The sequence below is a fragment of the Nerophis lumbriciformis genome, linkage group LG05 (assembly GCF_033978685.3).
Source record: "Nerophis lumbriciformis linkage group LG05, RoL_Nlum_v2.1, whole genome shotgun sequence".
Lineage (NCBI taxonomy): Eukaryota > Metazoa > Chordata > Actinopteri > Syngnathiformes > Syngnathidae > Nerophis > Nerophis lumbriciformis.
The window spans coordinates 20,890,821-20,913,896 of record NC_084552.2 but is presented as its reverse complement, the minus strand read 5'-3'; the positions used below and the strand labels follow the sequence as shown (position 1 = coordinate 20,913,896).

Sequence of the window (23,076 nt, the reverse complement as noted above, 5' to 3'; positions counted from 1 at the left end):
AGTTGACTGATGAACATTATCACATAATTTATTCAGAAAATATAAATATATATAAATATGAATACAATGTGCTTGTTCTATTGTAAACAAAGAAAACAATCTGAAGTTGTCTTTATATTTAAGTTATCGTGCCGTGATTTTACCAGTCCGGCCCACTCGGGAGTAGATTGTGGCCCCCGATCTAAAATGAGTTTGACGCCCCTGATTTAAACCATACCAACTACATATATATATTTCCAAAAACAGAGGGAAGAGAGGGGTTGGGATCCAGAGGTTTATACAGTACAAGAGAATGCACTGGCTCTCTTTGAAAGTACAGTTGTCCCTTGCCACATGCGATTGTATTTGCGGCTTCACTCTATAAGGGCATTCTATATATTTTAGACATAAATAAAGCATTTTAAGCATAAATGTGCCCATTGTGTCTTTTTTTTATTTAGAGGGTCGTAAAGAGGTTCTTTATGTTGCTCAAGCTATAAAAAATGTATATAATTATTAATTCCTTTTTGCACAAGTTGATTTACCACGGTCAGGCCTGATACCAATTAACAGTAATAAACAAGGGTTTAAAAAAATATAATAAAAATAACCTACAGGTGACAGTATGTCCCGAAAGCTAGCCAAGTACATTACTAAGCAGCCTTTAGTACCATGACAAAAATACCAGTGTGCATAAACGGTTAAAATGTGCACCATTTAAAAAAATGTTCGGTCCAGATCAAACATTTTTGTGATCAGAAATATTTATTTCAAAAAACGGATCTTGGGCAAAATATTTGGGTCAATACAGTAATACAGTATCATAATATCCCCAGAAATCCATCTGATATTCCAATTGGCTCCAATCCAAGAACACCCAAAACATTTTAAGATGTGTTCATTTAAGCTCAGCATTGTTCCCCCTCTAACTAGAAGATGCTGAATGAACGGTTGTGAGATATTCATTTACAGACAAATCCAAGCACATATTCAAGTCATAACTTTGTAATCTGTCCACCATCTGCTCATTTTGTATTTTATTACTAACACCATCAAATGTAAACAACTCTGATGATGGGCGAGTAGATACACAGTCAGTGTAAGGATGATGATGTTTTAAAAGCAGTGAATTGAGGTGACAACCACTTTTGTTTCTCAATAACATGATGATATCATTTTTCTTAAAATAATATGAATGCGTGATCCGATCTAACTGTCTATGACCGCAAACAGGCCAATCGTTGCCCTGCTTCATACCTGGTGAGCCCGGAGTTCCAGGCTTCCCTGGTGTTCCTGGACGGCCAGGTAAAATGATCTCGATTATTTTTTTTACTGTGGTCCAATTCTGTATTTGCTGCAATAGAAAGCTGACACACACTTAAAGTGAGATATTAAAACCGTTGATGATGTGTGAGGCAGTCATCATGCGGGCTCTTTGCCTCTGTTAGGTCCCAAAGGTCAACCAGGCTTCCCAGGGGGCTCTGGACGTCCAGGGTTTGATGGTGCCAAAGGAGAGCGAGGAGACCCTGGTTTTGGAGGGCAGCCTGGACCACAAGGTGGACAGAAAGTCCTCAAAATGGAAATATTATCTCCATTCCAGCCCTTATTGATGGGTCCTGCTTGATCTTCTACCAATTCTCCCTGCAGGTTTTCCCGGACCCAGAGGGGATCCCGGAGTTCCTGGTATTCCAGGACAGAGTTTTGATGGGGCTAGAGGGAAGGCTGGTATTCCTGGGCGCCCCGGCGGTAAAGGCCAACCTGGCGAAGTTCTGGGAGCCACGAGAGGAACTCCAGGTCGGGATGGTTTTCCTGGAGTCCCTGGAGACAAGGGACAGCCTGGGACACCAGGAAGTCCCGGATCACCCGGTGGGTTATACCGATACTTGTCATTAGTGAAGGGTAAATTACGCCTCCATGAGGGTATGGCACACTCACTTGCTGTATTGACATCGCACTGATACTCTGTTGGTGTTTCATAATGGTCGTCCGCTATTTACTGGATTAAAAAAGTCACTACATTTGACCAGTAAATAAAATTGCTAGCAAATTTAATTGTCTCAGTAAACAGCAAATAGTAATTTATTTATTTATTTGAATTAGGACAATGCATATTCATCAACATAAAGCAACAATGTAAATATTTCGGAGATAGCACAATAGCTAATTTTCATCCGTTGTTCTAAGGCAGGTCAATATAGTAATCATTCAACAGGTCATGATACAAAAGAATACATCAATCACAAGACATTACACATTACAACATACTTGCCAACCTTGAGACCTCCGATTTCGGAAGGTGGTTGGGGGCGTGGTTAAGAGGGGAGAAGTATATTTACAGCTAGAATTCACCAAGTCAAGTATTTCATATATATATATATATATATATATATATAAGTCAAGTATTTCATATATATATATATATATATATATACTGTATATATAAGAAATACTTGACTTTCAGGGAATTATATATATATATTTATTTTATTATATATATATATATATATATATATATATATATAATTATATATATATATATATATATATATATAAATAAGAGAAATACTTGAATTTCAGTGTTCATTTATTTACACATATACACACACTTAACACTCATCTACTCATTGTTGAGTTAAGGGTTGAATTGTCCATCCTTGTTCTATTCTCTGTCACTCTTTTTCTAACCATGCTGAACACCCTCTCTGATGATGCATTCTGCTTCGTCTCCTTGTGTGCGCAGTTGTGCACTGCACTCTCTAAAAGCCGTAGATGTTATTGTCACATATGCATGTACAGTAGATGGCAGTATTGTCCTGTTTAAGAGTGTCACAACATTGCTGTTTACGGCAGACGAACTGTTTTACGGTAGACGAAAACCTGACTGCTGTTGTTGTGTGTTGTTACCGCGCTGGGAGGACGTTAATGAAACTGCCTAACAATAAACCCACATAAGAAACCAAGAACTCGCCCCCGATCATTCTACAGTTATAACGTGATTGGGCAGGCACACTGTTTATATTGTGGGAAAGCGGACGTGAAAACAGGCTGTCGACACGTCACTCAGGTCCGCATGAATTTCGGGAGATTTTCGGGAGAAAATTTGTCCCGGGAGGTTTTCGGGAGAGGCGCTGAATTTCGGGAGTCTCCCGGAAAATCCGGGAGGGTTGGCAAGTATGCATTACAAGCATACCATAAGCACAGACCATGGACAAAAAAATAAAACAAACAACAAACAAACAAAACAAGTGAATAATCTAATTGCGTGTGCATGTCTGATTAGTTTTCAACCACTGTTTCAGTGCAGTTTTAAATGTTAAATTGGTGGGCTGGCAGCCTGTTCCACGACTGTAGGTCACTGATAATAAGGAAAATAATAATGATATCTTTATTTGGCTCTATAAGATCAAAATGATCACACATTTCAGAATTTTTCCTTTTTCTTAGTGACATTTCGATGAATGAGGTTGATGAAAACCGATGTCAAATGCGACGCGTTATACCTCCAACTTCATTAAGTATGATTTGTCACCTCTTAGCCGAAATGAAGTGCTTTCTGATGGTTTGGCGCTTTACAGTCAAATGACACAGTAGCTGTATCGGTCACATGCTTTTTCTTGAAGTACCAGTATAATAGAAAAACAATTTGCCTCTATATTGAACTGATGATCATATATATCTGATTTATATCAATACAGGACTTCCAAAGTCTGCGAGTAAATAGATATGATCAAAATAATATCAGTCTTACGGCGATTCACAGGGCATTTTGAGGGATAAGCAGAGATGAGCAGGCCAGTCACGTGATCCTTGACGTCCCCAGGGGGGACCACAATTACTTTGGGAAAAATGATGATCCAAAACCTCATATTTTTGAGCCTGAATATACAGAGGATGAACTACAAGTTTTAGAAGCTGTGTGGTAAACAGATCCAGCTTTCGTGAAACACTTAAGCATCACCTAGCAGTATTGCTACGTGCTAAACAAGAAGTACAAACTACAAACATCATGAAACTATCACGTACTGTACAATTTCTGCTCTCACTGGGATGCCGACTGATAGGATGTTCATATATTCCCGTTTAGATGAAGAATTACCGTATTTTTCAGACTATAAGTCGCAGTTTTTTTCATAGTTTGGCCGGGGGTGCGACTTATACTCAGGAGCGACTTATGTGTGAAATTATTAACACATTACCGTAAAATATCAAATAATATTATTTAGCTCATTCACGTAAGAGACTAGACGTATAAGATTTCATTGGATTTAGCGATTAGGAGTGACAGATTGTTTGGTAAACGTATAGCATGTTCTATATGTTATAGTTATTTGAATGACTCTTACCATAATATGTTACGTTAACATACCAGGCACGTTCTCAGTTGGTTATTTATGCCTCATATAACGTACACTTATTCAGCCTGTTGTTCACTATTCCTTATTTATTTTAAATTGCCTTTCAAATGTCTATTCTTGGTGTTGGGTTTTATCAAATACATTTCCCCCAAAAATGCGACTTATACTCCAGTGCGGCTTATATATGTTTTTTTCCTTTTTTATTTTGCATTTTCGGCCGCTGCAACTTATACTCCGGAGCGACTTATACTCCGAAAAATACGGTACTTAAACCGAGAGAATAACAGTAACATCTTATTCTGTTTTATCAGGTTTTGACGGGCGCTCAGGTGTTCCTGGCCTTAAGGGAGAACGTGGAGTAGATGGTCGTCCTGGATTTACTGGTCCTCCTGGACCCCCCGGTGACCCGACCTTTGGCATCCCTGGTCCACCAGGACCCAATGGCGGCATCGGCCTAAGTGGACCACCAGGTTGTTGTTCTACCCAAACATTGTGTCCTCTTTTCTCCTGCTAGTGGTTCTTCCTTTTCTCCATTTTTGAAGTTGTCACATGACCTGGTTTGTTGTATTTAAACTCACTCGAAAGAATCTCTCTCTCTATTCCCACGTCTTTCCCTTCTCCGACCTTTCCCTCTTTCCTCACATGCTGCCACCCCCCTCATCTCCATCCATTCTTTCATCCTTCCATCTGTTTCCTCCTGGTGTTGGATCATTCCACATAGGCTGTCAAGGTGAGACACTCCCATCCGCTCCATCCTTAGCCGCCATTCCTCCATCCCTCTTGCACTGCAATTGCTTTGCCTTTGTCCAAGTGTTTTTTTCCCCCATATTTCAACTAAAGAAATGTCCATGAATTAGATTGATTAAATGTAATATCGCAGTAACTGGTATTGAAAAGACCATATCCTGCTCATTTTAGGGGCTTTTAAAATTATATTGGGTCCCACTGGAAATACTCCATATCGCAAGTTGTGCACAAGGAAAATCTGCGTTATTCTGCTTGGCTTCTATGGCTTTCTCCCAGGGGTAGAAGGTCGGCTCCACTCTCCTGCCCCATGGCTGCTCAGACTTATATTTAGACAAGTCCTCCTCAGTCGATCACGTGCTGAAACAGTAAAGAAGAATTGAATATTAACTCTAACTGAATGAACACTTGAATTGAACTGTGATTTGTTCACGAAAGAGCATTGACTGTAAAGTGTTAATATCCCCCCAAAAACAACAAATATTTCCATTATTGCCTTTCGATGGTTTAGAATTCTTACCTCGGTAAAGACAATTTATGTCTGCCCTTTTTTAAGTTAAACAGTCAAAAGTAGGCCTGGGCGATATGGCCTGAAATTAAAATATCCAATTTTTTCACCAAAAAATTGTTTTTATGATTTTTTTTCCGATTTTTTTTCTTTCTTTTTAAAGAAACCAATGAGTACAAATGACATATATAATTCAAAACAAATGTTTCTTTTATTTGATTTAAAGCTAGTAATTATTACTCTTATCAACTCTTAGACCAGATATAAATTTTGCTTTTTAATGGAAAATTTTCAAAAATCTAAATTAAAGGAGCCATATGTAGTAATGTGACCAGAAATGATACTGCGATCACGGTCAAAATTCTGTAGTGCCCTCCCCCTCTCCATGACTGAGGTTGCCAGATACGCAGCCAAATCCAAATCCTACTCCAAGGAACTTCAAATGGCAATCGACGAGTCCTACGCTGTAGGTTTCTCTTGTTTATGCTTCTTGCAAGATGGTTAACTAAGTAATTATGCCACATTTTACTTATGCCGATAAGCATATTTGTAAAGTTACGCAGCAATATTTTCGTCGGGAGTCGGGACAGATTGTTGGCATTACCCTGCTAAAATGTCCGCACTTAGCCTTGCTAATGTTGGAATCGATTTCCTCAGCATATCTGCATATTGAGAATGAAATAAGCACTAACACTACCCATATCCACATAGGTTTTATTTGTTGAAAAGAGATGTTTCCCTGTCAGTTGGCTGACACATCGACATTCAGGCTAACGGGCGTATATTTCCCCCGTTATCCTGTATGTCGACGTGTCATTGACCAGGCGAGCATGCTATGCATTCGTTGCACGAACATACTAGCTTTGTTAGACAAGATCATAGACTGTATTGGACAATATAGTTTACATACGAAATGTCCATTTCCATTTATTACAAGTACCGGTAATAAGAAAATGTAAATGTCTTACTTGCCTATCAAGGAGGAAATTAGCAAGTTTGGCGTCAGATGAAAAAATCTCCGCCTTCAATCGTCTCAATCTTTCAAAGGCATCCCCGATACAAATCCTTGTTTTGTTACTGGCTTTGTCATGAATAAGTTGAGAATCTTAACAAGGCCTTTTAGATTTACTAAGGCAGGGGTCACCAACGCGGTGCCCGCGGGCACCAGGTTGCCCGTAAGGACCAGATAAGTCGCCCGCTGGCCTGTTCTAAAATTAGCTCAAATAGCAGCACTTGCCAGTGAGCTGCCGCTATTTTTTAAATTGTATTTATTTACTAGCAAGCTGGTCTCGCTTTGCTCGACATTTTTAATTCTAAGAGAGACAAAACTCAAATAGAATTTGAAAATCCAAGAAAATATTTTAAAGATTTGGTCTTCACTTGTTTAAATAAATTCATTTATTTGTTTCCTTTTTTTTCTTATAACTTTCAGAAAGACAAATTTAGAGAAAAAATACAACCTTAAAAATGATTTTAGGATTTTTAAACACATATACCTTTTTACCTTTTAAATTCCTTCCTCTTCTTTCCTGACAATTTAAATCAATGTTCAAGTAATTTTTTTTGTTTTTATTGTAAAGAATAATAAATACATTTTAATGTAATTCTTCATTTTAGCTTCTGTTTTTTCGATGAAGAATATTTGTGAAATATTTCTTCAAGCTTATTATTATTAAAATAAAATAAAAATATTCTGGCAAATCTAGAAAATCTGTAGAATCAAATTTAAATCTTATTTCAAAGTCTTTTGAATTTCTTTAAAAAATTTTGTTCTGGAAAATCTAGAAGAAATAATGATTTGTCTTTGTTAGAAATATAGCTTGGTCCAATTTGTTATATATTCTAAGATGATCAGTGTTTCCACAAATATAAATATCATTAATTATGAATAATAACAGATAGTTAAAAGTAAATTGAGCAAATTGGCTATTTCTGGCAGTTTATTTAAGTGTGTATCAAACTGGTAGCCCTTTGCATTAATCAGTACCCAAGAAGTAGCTCTTGGTTTCAAAAAGGTTGGTGACCCCTGTACTAAGGTCTGACATGTTTAGTAACTTTACCAGTGGCAGTAGCTCCGCAAAGGTGGCGGTACGTAACTGGCAACCTGGATGTGACACCCTCACGGACTTTCTAATTGGTCAAACGATGGAGGGCGGGGCATCGAAATGAAAACATTAACAAGATTTCGGTGCTGTAAATCAAATTTTAAAATGAGCATATCCTGGCTGAACTACCGTTATCAGTTATGAAGGTATTCGAAAAGAAGATGATTTATTAATGCCTTTTTGACATATCAGGGCCATTTAATGATGACTTGACATTACATTATTATATATGGCAACCTTTAAGAGCTTCCTCTGGGAGGCAATACTTTTGGTTGAACAAATTACATCAGTTAAAAATGTAGCATTGCCCATTGCATGCTAATATATAATAATCTCCAACATTTGAGATGAATATAGTGAAAAGTTAAAAATTATGTCTTGAATAAAATACTTTTGTAAATAAAAATTTAGTATTGTCCATTGTATGCAGATAAATAATCAAGTAAAACATTGAGAGGACTATAGTTTTATTAAGTATTAAGCACCACATCTCGGCGATGTGCAGAGTTTTAGTGATCATTCTGTCCATTGTACTCCTTTTTTATAATACACCATAGTAAGCTGCTTTTTAGTGGGAGTTTGTTGTTGGTTGTTACGGCCTTGTTTGCCTCGTAATGATTTGTATTTCCAAGTTTGTTGTGCTGCTGTCTTTTTAAAAGAAACTTTGCACTATGCAGTCACTTGTTCCATGCCTGTTGCCGTAAAACTATACTACAGACAACACTTTTCTTTTCTTTAGAACAAATGTCTCGCTCTTGTTAGCGTTAGCATTAGCCATGTTTTGCTAGGTGTGTGAATCCCCACTAAGGAAATAAAGGAAGAGTGGAAGCTACGGAAGCTCCAGGGGCCAACAATTATGACAGATCAAGGGTAGAAAAAGCATTGATTTTTTTATTAAAATGTATATATCGCCCAGGCCTATGCCCCTAGGTTTTTAAGCAGTGGTTGCCATACATGGGCTTCCTCCACTTTTAATTTAAAGGATCTGGTGGAAGTCTTGTGAATCCCTCATGCCTGACAGATTTAGGATTTGGGAGTGGCATAAAAATGAAACCAAATTTACAGTAGGCTGACCATACGTCCTCTTTTCCCCGGACATGTCCTCTTTTGCGGGACTGTCCGGGCGGGGTTTCTTAAATGCCTCAAATGTCCGGCATTTTGAGTTAGGGTTGCGTGTATTTTTCAATGTACGTCCAGTGTTAAGAAGGGGTTAAACAAAACAAACTGTGGAGGCGTGCGCACGTAGAAACATTAGTGAGGGAGGGGCAGAGACAGAGGGCGAGAGAGCTAGTGAGTGGAGTGACAGACATGAAAACAAGAAATGCCGAAACGTAAATGCAACTTCACGGATGATTTACGGAAAAAGTATTTGTGTTTTCGTCCTGGCCATGACACATGGGAAGCAGAATGCACTGTGTGCAAAGCAGGAACGTATGTATCTGTGGCAAATAAAGGGGCCAAAGATCTACAAGCCCATATCGACACTCCAAAGCACAAAACAGCTGTGCAGGGCGAGAGCTCGTCTGCTGTTTTTTGTTTAAATTTAATTAACTTGTTTTGAGGCATTATTTATGTTTAGATTATATACAAGAGGTTATTTTGAATATTTCTACCTCTGCACTTTTTTTCCAAAACTGTGAATTTTACAGAATATAAGTGTGACTTATTTTGTTACACTGTCAACCAGTGTTGGCGTTAACACACTTTTGTGTCTTTTTAACGCATTGAAATCAGAAAGAACGTAGATTTTTTTTTTTTTTTTTTTTTTTACCATTTGCAGCCCACAGCTAATGTTTTAAAGACCCACGGCACATTCAAAAACAAAAACATAACAAAAGTGAATAAAAAAAAAAGCTTACAGGTGAAATGTAATTTAGAAACCGTTGCAATGTTGAATAATAAAACAAAGCTGTTTTTTCTTTTTCTTTCAAATGGTCATTGCTCAAAACATAATATTGAATCAAAATCAATGTTATTATGAATTATTGACCTATCAAATGTTCCGATTACTTCACATCAAATATTCCACTTTGAAAAATATTGTTGGTGGAAGATTTTGCATATTTTGTGTGTTTGCCATAAAAAACATAGTTTTGTTTGACAAAAAAGGGCGGAAAATAAACAAACAAACAAAAGAAAAACAACATAAAAAAACAAAAATGAGGAATAGATCTCAAGTTGATGTAGACTCCAGTGATTTAAGCGTTAAATATAAAATGTATGTATGCCCTGGCACACCATTATCATCATTTCACGACCGAAGCAAAACACTTTTCAGACTTTTATACTGAAATAAATACACCTACAACTTTTTAAATAAAAACATAGAAAAAACTACCAGCAGCGGTAAAGTTTAGATCCATGAAGGAAAGAAGAAAGTGAATGAATGTTTATAACTGAATACATTTACATATGCATACACATTTGTTTTCTTTTGTATTATTTTTTTTAATGAATTAAGTAACGTTTATGACAACCTTTTTCCAAAACACAATATAGAATGTGAGATATAACAGGATAATGCATACATTTGTCATTTGTTTTCAAAACGCTTACAAAAAAGTGGGACCGGACCCCAAAAATTTACTGTGGGACCCCATTTTTATGACATGATGGGGTCCCTGGGACCCCATTTTGAAAATTCCTAGTGCCAACACTGCTGTCAATAGAGGAGAAAAAATGCTTTATTTAAATAAATATATTATTTATAAGGCAAGTTTAAGTATCATTGGCAAATTTTCACCTAGTCCCGGCCTTGGCCTGCTGCCCGCCTTGGCACGCATATATGTGTCCTCTTTTTGGGATTTCAGAATATGGTCAGCCTAGTTTACAGTAACCTGAAAACACACGTCCAAACCATGTAGAACAAGAGTAAAATATTTTAACGATATTCATGAATCTAAAATGTTGGAAATGTAGGATAGGGCCCCCCTTTCAGTGACGTGCGGTGAGGTTCATGGCTTGTGAGGCACCAAAGTCATTTTCAAACTAAAAACTTTTTGGGGTCTTATTTTTTTTTGTATATGTAGTCCATGCAGCTAACTGGTGTGCGACTATATCATTTAGTAAATAACTACAGCGTGAACCAATGATGGCATCATAGGAAAGATTTTCAGGTAGAGAGTTCAGAGGAGGCTAATACAGTCCCAGACGCAGAGTATTGATAAGAGGACATTATCCTTCTCCAGTAAAAGGTATGTTTCTTTGTTGTAAAAGTCATCCTTATTTTCTTTTATTTGAGATGTTCATCCCTGTAGAAAGACGGCAGCAACAAGCACCTGTGAGCCATAGTGCTGTGCGTAGTGTCAAATGTTTTCACCGTTTATTGTTTGATTAGCAAGGCTAGTGAGGCCAGCCTGATGTTACAGACATTACACAGGCTATAGAACAGTGTTTTTCAACCTTTTTTGAGCCAAGGCACATTTTCTGCGTTGAAAAAATCCGGAGGCACACCACCAGCAGAAATCACTAAAAAAGAAACTCAGTTGACAGTAAAAAGTCGTTGTCGCAATTGTTGGATATGACTTTAAACCATAACCAAGCTTGCATCACTATAGCTCTTGTCTCAAAGTACGTTTACGGTCACCACCTGTCACATCACGCCCTGACTTATTTGGAGTTTTTTGCTGTTTTCCTGTGTGTAGTGTTTTAGTTCTTGTCGTGCGCTCCTATTTTGGTGGCTTTTCCTCTTTGTTTTGGTATTTTCCTGTAGCAGTTTCATGTCTTCCTTTGAGCGATATTTCCCGCATCTACTTTGTTTTAGCAATCAAGAACAGTTGTTTTTATCCTTCTTTCTGGGGACATTGTTGATTGTCATGTCATGTTCAGATGTACATTGTGGACGGCGTCTTTGCTCCGCAGTAAGTTTTTGCTGTCGTCCAGCATTCTGTTTTTGTTTACTTTGTAGCCAGTTCAGTTTTAGTTTCGTTCTGCATAGCCTTCCCTAAGCTTCAATGCCTTTTCTTAGGGGCACTCACCTGTTTGTTTATTTTTGGTTTAAGCATTAGACACCTTTTTACCTTCAAACTGCCTCCTGCTGTTTCCGACATCTACAAAGCAATTAGCAATCGGCTGCCACCTACTGATATGGAAGAGTATTACACGGTTACTCTGCCGAGCTCTAGACAGCACCGACACTCAACAACAACACATCATTTGCAGACTATAATTACTGGTTTGCAAAAAATACTTTTTTAACCCAAACAGGTGAATTTAGATAATCTCCCACGGCACACCAGACTGTATCTCACGGCACACTAGTGTTGTAATAGGGTTGAAAAACACTGCTATAGAAAGCCATGGTGTAGAATTCATGTTTCTACAAACATGTAATTGTCGACATGCCGAAGAAAAAGCATTGGAACTCTCCATCCAACCCAGTTAATGAAAGACTGCAAAACCTGAGGTATAGGCTCTGCTTGCAGCTCTATTTCTGGTTTCTGCCCCATGTCAGGTAATGTGAACATTTAGTGAAACCTAGAAAAAATGCACGTCATGTTGTTCTATCAAAATGTGCCTTGCCTGCAATCCCTGACCGCACGTCACTTGACTGGAAAGCCTTCATGGACATTTTCTTTCCAGTAATTTGACTGCTCCTTCTCACAGCGAGCACTAACCCTTGTAGCACATTGACAAGTTCATTTATAATCCTCTGCAGTAGGCTTGTGTGGCAACGAAAGCTGATTTCCTTGATTTGGAAGCTTCATTCTTAAAAAGGACTAAAGGTCATTTTCATCACATTCCCTCCACGACAGCCATTGGATGACTTGAAAGTTCTTTTTGAAGAATCAAATGATAGAATTTAGTCGGCTTCCATGCTAATTCAGTCTGGAATTGCACTTTCAATTGTAATGGCCTTAAATGATTTTAATGCCTATACCCAATCAATAAATATAAAGTATGATACTCTTTTACCACCAATCAGAGTGCAATTGCAGCCATACTAAGACCATATAACAATTCATGTGTGTTTTTGGTGTGTATTCACAAGGCAAAAAACATATTTTAAAGGTGAGTTGAATTGCTAGATGTGCCCTGTAAAGTATCATCACATTTTAGATAAAATATCAATAGAAATGTGATTATAATGTTCCATCTTCCGTTCTCCACCAGGTTTTCCTGGTAGGAAGGGTGAACGAGGAGACCCGGGCTTCCCAGGGCCTGCTGGTATGAAGGGTACCTCAGGGCTACCCGGCACCCCAGGCTCACCAGGGCAAAGGGGACCCCCTGGGCCTGCAGGACCAGGAACCAGAGAAGGATTCCCAGGAATACCGGGAAGGAAGGGTATGCTCTAGCCAGCCTCTGTTGCTTTCACCCTATTAGTTAAAGATAACAAACACATTTTTTTCATAGGTGAAAGAGGTTTTCCAGGAGCTATGGGCTTCCCAGGACTCTCAGGCCGTCCTGGAACACCAGGATTTCCTGCAGGAAAAGGACTGGCTGGGGAGCCTGGAAGAAATGGACTTCCTGGCAGGTCTGGATACCCCGGACCGAAAGGTAGCGTGTCCAGAGCCGAAAACAATTCAAAATCATTAGGTTTTTAGATTTACTGTTGGACCACCGATATCCACTTCATCCCATTACGACCCATAACGACCAAGATATAAATATCCATGTTTTGCTTATTTAGGTGACCGAGGACTGTCTGGTCCACCGGGCCCTCCAGTTTCAATTACACAGACAAGAGGAGACCCTGGATTCCCTGGAACCAACGGCCGACCCGGCTTCCCTGGAGCCAGAGGTAAAATTTTACCTCTTACCAGCAGTGGCGGGCTGTGCATTTCCCACCTAGGCCTTCAGTGATGTCGGACTTCAAAGATGACCTCTCAAAATACCATAATTGATGTCACCACACCATTGCTGGACAAATACTATACAGAAACACATTTACACACTGCTGGGCATTGTACAAAACAGGTTATTTTATGTGGTGGAAGGTCCGAATCCTAAACAGCAACAAAAGTGAATTTAGTACAAAAGTTTTGTTTACCCATAATCAAATAGTACAAGGTTGGATTGAATTGTCATGCAAACAGACAACGTCCTCCGGAGACGTTGGATGAATCGAGAATCATGCGAATCATACATAGGCTGGGTCTACTTGGCCATTTATGTGTTTTCCTCATGTGTCAAGGTCCCGTTGTTTTGGACCTGTTTATTCTGCAACCTCCTTGAATCCTTTAGCCATAATAAACAATCAAAACATTTTGTAGAATGGTCAGACCGACCATATATTCAACTCTCACCCACATATGCTCCTTCAATAGAAAAATAGAAAAAAAAGAAACGAGCAGACATTCTTAATGCTTTTCGACAGACTCTCTCTCCAGACTTCGACAGACACAAAATATGGTTCAAAAGGTCAGAAATGCCACCACACTGGCGCATTTAAAAATCAATAAACCCGCATCAGCAATTAAAACATATCTTATATGGTACTGTCAGAATTTTAAAAAACATTTTAAACGTGTAAAAATAAAGAAATAAAATATCCGAACTCACATTTCATCGACAGCTGAGCTAGCTTCCGGTGTTGGCCGAGATGGTCTCACAAGATGTAGTTTCTCTTTAAATATCCTTCTTGAAAATGGCCTTGCAAATATATGTGTTGTCTTGTCTGATCATAAAAGATGCAGACGAGGCGTGTTGGCTGACTTCTTAAAGTTTACTCCATAGCGTGCTCATCAAAAACATCCTGCTGCCGGCATGTCTACATTAAACAACCTAAACGGGGCTGCTGCGCATGCTCTTTACTACTGTGGCATGCTGGGTAATGGAGTTCTTATGTTACCTAGCTCATAACATCTCTACATATCTGCCTTAGGCCATCTAGAAGGCCTTACTGACAACAACTCATGATCTGATTGGCTATCGCAACTGTCTATCACTGTATGTCCCGTTCGCTTACAGCTCACGGACGCCAGCATTGTTGATTCTGAAGGTCTCCGGCAGATTTCGTACAGCATGGCAACATAAACCAGCTGAATTTTGATTGGATATGGATGCATGGATAAAAACTCTATAAGCTAAAAACAACAGCATTGGAAGGAGCATAATATGACATGAAGAGAATATGAATACTTTTAGATATTTAGGGAAAGTAAATTAAAAATGACTTTTGTCTTTAATTATGATCATGATTTCTGGTTATGTTAGGCCAGCAGAGAAGGCCTTGCTGGCCCTGACGGCACACCACTGCTTACCAGTAGTAACTAGATTGACAAAAAATAGCTTTCAGTGACTTGAAGATCTCACTTTACAAGTAATGAGCTCGGCCCTTTTCCTCAAAAAGTTCAGGAACTTTAGGTTCCTGGAACCTCTAGTTCTTAGAACTAGAGGTTTCTGTAGAGGTGTGTGGATTGTGTTTCCACCGTATTTCACAGTTCAGGGTAGTTTATACAAATCATGGGGATGACGTACGAGTTTAGTATATTTCTACTGATACCATGTAAATAAACAGACAATATTAAATTTGAGTTATTTTACTAAAAATAAATTAAATTAAATACAAAGCAATAATATACAAAATGATAAAGTACCGAATTGTTTATAGAAAATCAGGCTTTTGTAACCAACAAAAAGAAAGTTGTCCTCTCAGTAAATGATGAATTCATGAGGGTCAGAAGATTCATTTTGGTCCATTTCAACTGTAAATAACAATATTTAAAAAATAATAAATGTCAGTGTTTATCTCATGCCGACTTTGGCATTAGCTTGTGAGCATTAGCATTCTGTTCACTCGAGTTGAGGCAAATAACTACGCAAAAGGTGTGTCACTGACTACTTTTACAACCTGAGATCGGTAGGTCGTGAATTCAAACCCCGGCCGAGTCATACCAAAGACTATAAAAATGGGACCCATTACCTCCCTGCTTGGCACTCAGCATCAAGGGTTGGAATTGGGGGTTAAATCACCAAAAATTATTCCCAGGCGTGGCCACCGCTGCTGCTCACTGCTCCCCTCACCTCCCAGGGGGTGATCAAGGGTGATGGGTCAAATGCAGCGGATAATTTCACCATACCTAGTGTGTGTGTGACAATCATTGGTACACATGAAAAAAAACATGTAATAAAGTAAATAGTTGATATTTCAGATTAAGTAAATAGTTAACATTTTAGGTTATTTACCTTCATTCCATTTCACATTCATCCAACAAAGTCTCAGAGTAGTAAGCAGCTGAGGTCGTTGCTACTGCAAGATAGTTCCACTGGTCAGCGTTCTTCCGCAAAAAGACGCCCCACAAAAGTTCCTGCATTACGAAAGGTCCTTGCGTTTTTCTTCTTTCTGTCTGTTGTCAAGTTTGTTGTAATAGGAATATACAAGAAATGGGAAATAAGTTGTCCTGCGTTCGAAAAATACGTTTTAGTAACGTCCCCAACTGTGATCAACCAATGAGCGTTCGACAGCACAGCCCACCCCATAAAACGTTCCACGAACATTCCAAACGTCCCACCAAGATGGCAAGAACTAAAAAAAAGTTCCTGAAGAACTAAATTTACCCGGGTAATGTTTGGTGGAAACACAGAAGGAACTTTATTTATCTGGGTAAATAGGAAAGTTCCTGTAAAAGTTCCAGTAAGTAATGTTGTCTAGTAAGTAAGTAATGTAAAGTAATGCTTGACAGAGGAACACAATCTGACACTCTTTATCCATTTTATTGCCCGCTGTCAGGTTCAAACACCAAACTATCTATTAAACAAGACAAGAAGAAGGAATCAGGCAGAGACAGAGTTCAATTTTTCTCATGAGGAGAAACGTTTGGGGCTGCACACTCTTTTACAGCCTCCCACCACACTCTGAGGGGCAGTCCCACGTGCTCCTCTATTTATTCGGGAGTTCCCCAGTTAACATCACTGAGGCTGCCTCTAAAGGGAGTGGTCACACATATTATGCAGGCAGCCCCAGTATCACAATACATGATTACTCAGAATGCAAATGTGCTTGAGCTCGAGATTTCGCTCTGGCTTTGCTTTGTCTGCGTGTTGTCGTCTTATCTTCGTTGAGGTACTTGAAGTCCGTAGCGGGCTGGAAGACAGAAACGGCTGTTGCGAGACAACTTGCAGTGGAAGATAAGTTGTGTGCCTTTGCACAGATAGAACAGTACAACTTGACCACAATAGATAATAGACTTAGACTTAGACTTCCTTTTTATTGTCATTCAAATTTGAACTTTACAGCACAGATAAGAACGACATTTCGTTACATAAGCTCATGGTAGTGCAGGATAAAAAAGCAATAAGGTGCATATATAAATAAATAAATATATATAAATAATATATTGATATATATATAAAATAAATAAATATATATAAATAAATAAATAGATTACTGTACAGATAAATATATTGCACTTTTTCACATGCGTCCACGTTTATGGATGTATGTTATATTGTCTTTTTTATTCCAGCGAGTTAATCCATTTTGGGGGGAGTTGAGGGGATAATTTGATTATGATGCGTTCAAGAGTCTTACGGCCTGAGGGAAGAAGCTGTTACAGAACCTGGAGGTTCTGCTTCGGAGGCTGCGGAACCTCTTTCTAGAGTCCAACAGTGAAAACAGTCCTTGGTGGGGGTGGGAGTAGTCTTTGCAGATTTTCTGAGCCCTGGTCAGGCAGCGGCTTTTTGCGATCTCCTGGATAGGAGGAAGAGGAGTCCTGATGATCTTTTCCGCCATCCTCACCACTCTCTGGAGAGACTTACAGTCTGAGGCATTGCAGGCTCCAGTCCAGACAGAGATGCTGTTGGTCAGCAGGCTAATAACTATAGCAACGGCCTTTAAGCATAAGAGTTGTGTGATAACTTATACATAATTATTCTAACATGTGTGCGCCAACAGCGCACACATATTTGGCTCTAATGACACAACGGAAACACAACACTGGGAATACAACAGTTCAACTCTCGATGTGAACATCAATATTATAAAATTAAGTAATTTTTCATATTGTATATGTTAAAGTTAAAGTACCACTAATAGTCACACTCACACTAGATGTGGTGAAATTACTTTCTGCATTTGACCCATCCCCTTGTTCCACCCCCTGGGGGTTGAGGAGAGCAGTGAGCAGCAGCAGTGGCCGCGCTCGGGAATCATTTTGGGGATTTAACCCCCAATTCCAACCCTTGATGCTGAGTGCCAAGCAGGGAGGAAATGGGTCCCATTTTTATAGTCTTTGGTATGACTCGGCCAGGGTTTGAGCTCACGACCTACCGATCTCAAGGTGGACACTCTAAATATAATTGTAATAGTATTATTCAAGTACAGTACCTAAATTATTCCGTTCAATTTTAAATCACAAAGTTCCATAAAAATACAAATGCAATGGTTTCAAACAAAATGCGCATGTCTTTCATTTTTTAATTCCAAACATGTACAACTCTTTTTTTTTTGTCCACAGGTGACAAAGGTCTGCCAGGCCTGCCTGGTCGACAGGGTCTGCCTGGACTTCCAGGTTTCGCTGAGCAGAGTAAAGGGCAGCCAGGACAACCAGGTTTTCCCGGGCAGCCTGGCTTTCCGGGCGGTCCTGGGCCTAAAGGTGAAGCTGGAATCATGGGGTTTCCTGGCATGGCTGGACCAAGAGTAAGAAAAGACAAACTAATATAAACATGCAGCAAGATGAAGTGGTGAGTTTCTGGTTTTGGTGTTGTTGATAATTATTTTACTTTTTTTATACAGGGAGATGACGGAGGACCCGGATTCCCTGGCAACCCTGGGCAGTCTGGTCGCCCTGGTAACAAAGGTAAGTTACATGTTAAATCACACCCAAAAACATGTAATGTTTTCTTTTATTATGTCTTTGCATTTAAACTTACATTTACTTCTCAGGTCTGCCCGGAGACTCTTATGGCTATCCCGGTGCTCCAGGACTCAAAGGGCAGCCCGGAGAACCTGGATTTCCAGGTAGAGCTTTTCGTCAGATTACCACTAGACATGAAAGGAGGGGAAGGTGCGTCCGACAAACTTTGAATCCATTTGTCTCCCCTCAAGGTGGACGTAGCAGCAATGGCGCTCCTGGTAATGATGGTACTCCTGGAAGTCCCGGTTTCCCTGGAGAAAAGGGAGGGCTTGGAGAAGCTGGACGTCCTGGAATAATGGGTTAGACATCAGCTGGCGATTTATTTGAGTCACATGGAGCAACTAAATATGTATCATCCTGTTGGCAGGTTCCCCTGGCTTTCCTGGACCAAAAGGTCAGTCGGGATACCCCGGTAGAAGCGGGCCAGATGGGACCCCTGGTCCGCCCGGAGGTCCTGCAGGTCCTGGACCCAAAGGTAAGACAAAAACTGTGTATTACGTGGGTCTCAAACTCACAGCTCGCGGGCCGACGATATTTTGTGACCCCCCACCTTAATATGAAAGTTTATTCTTAGCGGAGCTGAACGAACCTACCAATCACGGTGTAGTATATGGACCTCGGGGGTGGGACATCAACCGGGCTTGATGTAACATTTCTCAATGAGTGAAAGTTACAGCAGCGTTGCCATGAAGAGTTTTCTTCCATCTATGGCTGGCTGCCTCGTTTGTATTGGGCACACGCGGACATTCGTCCCAGCGTGCTGCGTTCACAACTCTTCCAAAAAAAAGGTTTTTAAAGTTACTAACCAGCGGGACATTATACGTATATAATAATTAATTTGTTCATCTATTTTCTCATCTTATCTTGTGTTAAAAAATACAAATAAAGACATTTGTGCAGATTGGAATTTTTTACCAAATCTTCTCTTGTGGAATGCCTGATTTGAATAGGTACAGTTGAAGAAAATGTACAGCACACTTTGTTGACAGGTATGCTGTAAAGTAGGTTATGATTAGGTGTGTGATATACCTTATGTATAGTCAATAACTGACTGTCTAATCAGATTCGAGAATTTGTGAAGTCAGAAATATGTTTATATTTATTCCTACAATTATTTATTTTCTCTTTAATTAGGTTTGTAAAAGAAAGACTGCATTTAAAGAATTTAAATGAAAATAAATGAAATAGGTTTTTTAAAAAATATGTAATTACCACTGCCAGGAGGTTATGTCATCCTTGTCGTTGGTTTGTCAGTTACTTAGTCGGTTATTTAGTTTTTAATGCAACTTTCAAGAAATGTCCAAAACGGGATACAAAACAACTGCTTTGATTTTGGGGCTGATCAAGATAATATTCTTCTTCTTTCGTATGAGACAGCTAGGCGATGTCGCTCAGCCAGCTCACTGTGTCAGGGCTCAGATTATCGAGGTCCAGGTCATTGGGTGGGGGAAAGGTGGGGCACTCGTGGTGGGCGGTCTGTACCTTGGCTATTATAAATGGTATTACAAATTGCCACGTTGTACGAGCGCCACAGTCCATGAACGTATGAGACCGCCTGGTTTGAATGAACACGAATGAGTGTCTTCTCTTCTCTGGGTTCATAGCTTTATTTTCACTGTTCTTTAGACAACGACATGTTGTTTATATTTCCGTTGCCTTCGACTCACTTGTCTCTTTGTCCTGTCTCTTCTTCTATGTCTCATTCGTATCTGCCTCTCATTACTCTTTTTTTTTCTCTGTCATTTTTTTCTTCCGTGCATGTCATTCACTTTCCTTTTCGGCTGCTCTTTCGTCTGTCTCTGTATGTGTGGTAGCTGGAATGTACCGATTTGATTGGCGGAGTATTATTTCATTGAATAGCTTAACTGACATACAATTGATCAGTGGCTTTCCTGATCCTTTACAACCAACACCATAAAGTCCATAATAGCTGCACCGTTCAAAATATAAGCACCCCCCCCGTCATAGATTTAAATACTTTAATAATTTGTTGACTATATGTCCGTATAGATTAGGGTTTGGGTCTGGGTATGAGCTCCCCAAACTTTCACAACCCCCCCAAACCTTAACAATCCCCCAGCCCCGAAAACACAGTTTTATAAAATAAAAATCCATGATTTTACTCACCAGAACAGCAACAATGCAAACATATTATCCAATTTAAAGATTATTTTGTTCATGAATACATCTCCTTTGCTTCGGGCGCATGCACATCTGTGCGAGTGTAATCTGGGAGATTCCCTGTGCTTTTAGCTCAGTAGTAGTAGTAGTAGTAGTAGTAGTTCGTACCCCGTTCGGAGCAGTAAGAAAAAACAACGCAGCCGAGAGAGAGTACACAATCGCTACTCCAAGTAGAGCTGTCTGTGATTGACAGCTATGAACACCAATCATTGCATTTCGTCGTCAAAATCGGGGGACCCTGATTGGGTGGGGGCCCATGGGCTTCAACCCAGGTAAGCATTAAGGCGACAGCGTGACACACCGTTGTTGTGTTTTTGCAGGTCTTCCTGGACCTCCCGGTTTGGATGGACTTAATGGCCTTCGTGGACCAAAAGGCCTCCCTGGAACGCCTGGTAATTAGGTTTTAAATTGAATTAGGACAAGAACAGAAAGCTAAAGGACAAGTGTGTCCATGTCGTGTTTTTTCTTATGCAAACAATCCAGAAGGGTTTACTTCTGGTTGCAGGTGTGAGTGGAGGAAGTCGATCCGGTAACCCTGGCATTCCGGGTTCAAAGGGCGAGAGAGGTGTCTCCTACCCTGGAGGACCAGGCTTCCCAGGACAGAAGGGAGAGAGAGGAGAGTCAGGTGAGACAGTCTCAAAGACAGAGTATTAAATGTGTCGAAAGTCAAATTAATCAAATTAGGTGTGGTCAGGTGGTCAGGGACCTTCGGGATTTCCCGGTCGATCCGGCCTACCTGGTCCATCAGGTGGCTCAGACATTCCTGGACCAACGGGAGATCCTGGCCTCCCAGGACTAGATGGAGAGTATGGTAAGTACGCCTTTCTATTTTGTTAAACTCCTTGTCTTCCTTTACCTTTAATCTCTACTCTTCTCCAGGCATGTCTGGTCCTCCAGGGCCTCCTGGTCCACCTGGGCCAGGCACGGACCAGGGGGATCGAGGTGATCCTGGGGTCCCTGGCTTTCCTGGAAATCCTGGCAGGAAGGGAGAACCAGGGTTTCCTGGAGGCCCCGGACTCCCAGGAAGTCCTGGCTTCAAAGGTACAGCTGGGCTTCACATTAAGATTGTTCCTTTATTGTTCAATGCTTTTCACTTGGGTTTCTTTTAAACCATTCAATATAATGTTTAGGACTACAAGGAGATAGTGGTATCAGCGGCAGTCCAGGTCTCAAAGGTTTTCCTGGTGACTCTGGTTACTATGGAGGCAAAGGAGCCAAGGGATTCCAAGGTGGGAGGACTTCAGTCGTTTTATATGAGGAACAAATGTGACTTTATCCATTATTATAAAACATATGTTTACCTCCCTGCTCAGGCCCTGCGGGTCCTAAGGGTCGGCGTGGTGACACAATCTCAAGGATACCTGAAACTTATGAACGATCATTTGGAGATCCCGGCGTTCCAGGTGAACCTGGAACTCCTGGCTTCAGTGGAGAGCCTGGTCAGCCTGGATTGCCTGGACGTTCAGGTACATAGTGGCAATATTTTTTCAAAAATTATTATTTAATTTGACACTAATGATAAGAAAGTTTTTCAAAATCAAACACATCTGCACTTTTAAATTTTAAGTTAACTCAAAGTGCTTCTCGTCTCAGGTCCAAAGGGTCGGCCAGGTTCTGCTGGTAAACTGGGCAGGCCAGGTTCTGGTGGTCGTCCAGGACCAATTGGTGACCCTGGTCCTCCTGGTTTCCCTGGAGCCAGTGGAGATCAAGGTGTGTTGTTTGTTTGTTTGTTCTTCACTTTACGTAGGACCTGTGCTACACAATATTCTTCTTTATCCTCAGGCCTTCCCGGTGGTGTCGGTCGGCCCGGCAATCCCGGGACTTTGGGACGGAGCATCAGTATTGGCTACACTCTGGTGAAGCACAGCCAGAACGCTCAGGTTCCAATGTGTCCTCAAGGCATGGCCAAGCTGTGGGACGGGTACAGTCTGCTGTACGTGGAGGGTCAGGAAAAGGCACACAACCAGGACCTCGGTATGACAACATGCTGAATGAGACGGGGGTCTTTGTCTTGTCACTTTTTAAAACATCGAATTGCTGGATCTTTGTGTCTCCAGGTCAGCCAGGGTCCTGCCTCCCCAGGTTTAGCACCATCCCTTTCCTCTACTGCTCTCCTAACGAGGTGTGCTACTATGCGAGCCGCAATGACAAATCCTACTGGCTCTCCACAACTGCGCCCATTCCCATGATGCCCGTAGCCCAGAATCAGATACGATCTTACATCAGCAGGTACTGACCGATTCCTGTTTCGGCTCTGCATGTGAATGTTTGATATGCAACTATGAGGGGCCGTTAGGGACATTATTCAGAATTACCTCTTACATACACTACTGAAATGCTCTGACACAAACAACTGAAATCTTTTTCTTTTATACACACTACTGAAACACTCTTATAAACACTACTAA

General features: G+C 40.3%; 1 protein-coding gene across 3 annotated transcripts in view; it reads left to right on the top strand.

The window, feature by feature from the left end:
- The window catches only part of col4a6 (collagen, type IV, alpha 6), a 174,088-nt gene that overhangs the window by 140,020 nt on the left and 10,992 nt on the right, over window positions 1–23,076 (top strand). For all 3 annotated transcript variants that reach the window (XM_061961131.2, XM_061961130.2, XM_061961129.2), the window contains 21 exons: window positions 1,213–1,284; window positions 1,428–1,535; window positions 1,627–1,845; window positions 4,646–4,804; window positions 12,804–12,974; window positions 13,044–13,187; window positions 13,321–13,431; window positions 18,089–18,270; window positions 18,367–18,430; window positions 18,517–18,591; window positions 18,679–18,786; window positions 18,855–18,962; window positions 20,989–21,060; window positions 21,174–21,293; window positions 21,363–21,479; window positions 21,548–21,709; window positions 21,799–21,897; window positions 21,982–22,134; window positions 22,262–22,378; window positions 22,451–22,642; window positions 22,726–22,897. In XM_061961131.2, coding sequence (XP_061817115.1) covers window positions 1,213–1,284; window positions 1,428–1,535; window positions 1,627–1,845; window positions 4,646–4,804; window positions 12,804–12,974; window positions 13,044–13,187; window positions 13,321–13,431; window positions 18,089–18,270; window positions 18,367–18,430; window positions 18,517–18,591; window positions 18,679–18,786; window positions 18,855–18,962; window positions 20,989–21,060; window positions 21,174–21,293; window positions 21,363–21,479; window positions 21,548–21,709; window positions 21,799–21,897; window positions 21,982–22,134; window positions 22,262–22,378; window positions 22,451–22,642; window positions 22,726–22,897 — 2,725 coding nt within the window. The remainder of the gene's footprint in view (window positions 1–1,212; window positions 1,285–1,427; window positions 1,536–1,626; window positions 1,846–4,645; window positions 4,805–12,803; window positions 12,975–13,043; window positions 13,188–13,320; window positions 13,432–18,088; window positions 18,271–18,366; window positions 18,431–18,516; window positions 18,592–18,678; window positions 18,787–18,854; window positions 18,963–20,988; window positions 21,061–21,173; window positions 21,294–21,362; window positions 21,480–21,547; window positions 21,710–21,798; window positions 21,898–21,981; window positions 22,135–22,261; window positions 22,379–22,450; window positions 22,643–22,725; window positions 22,898–23,076) is intronic.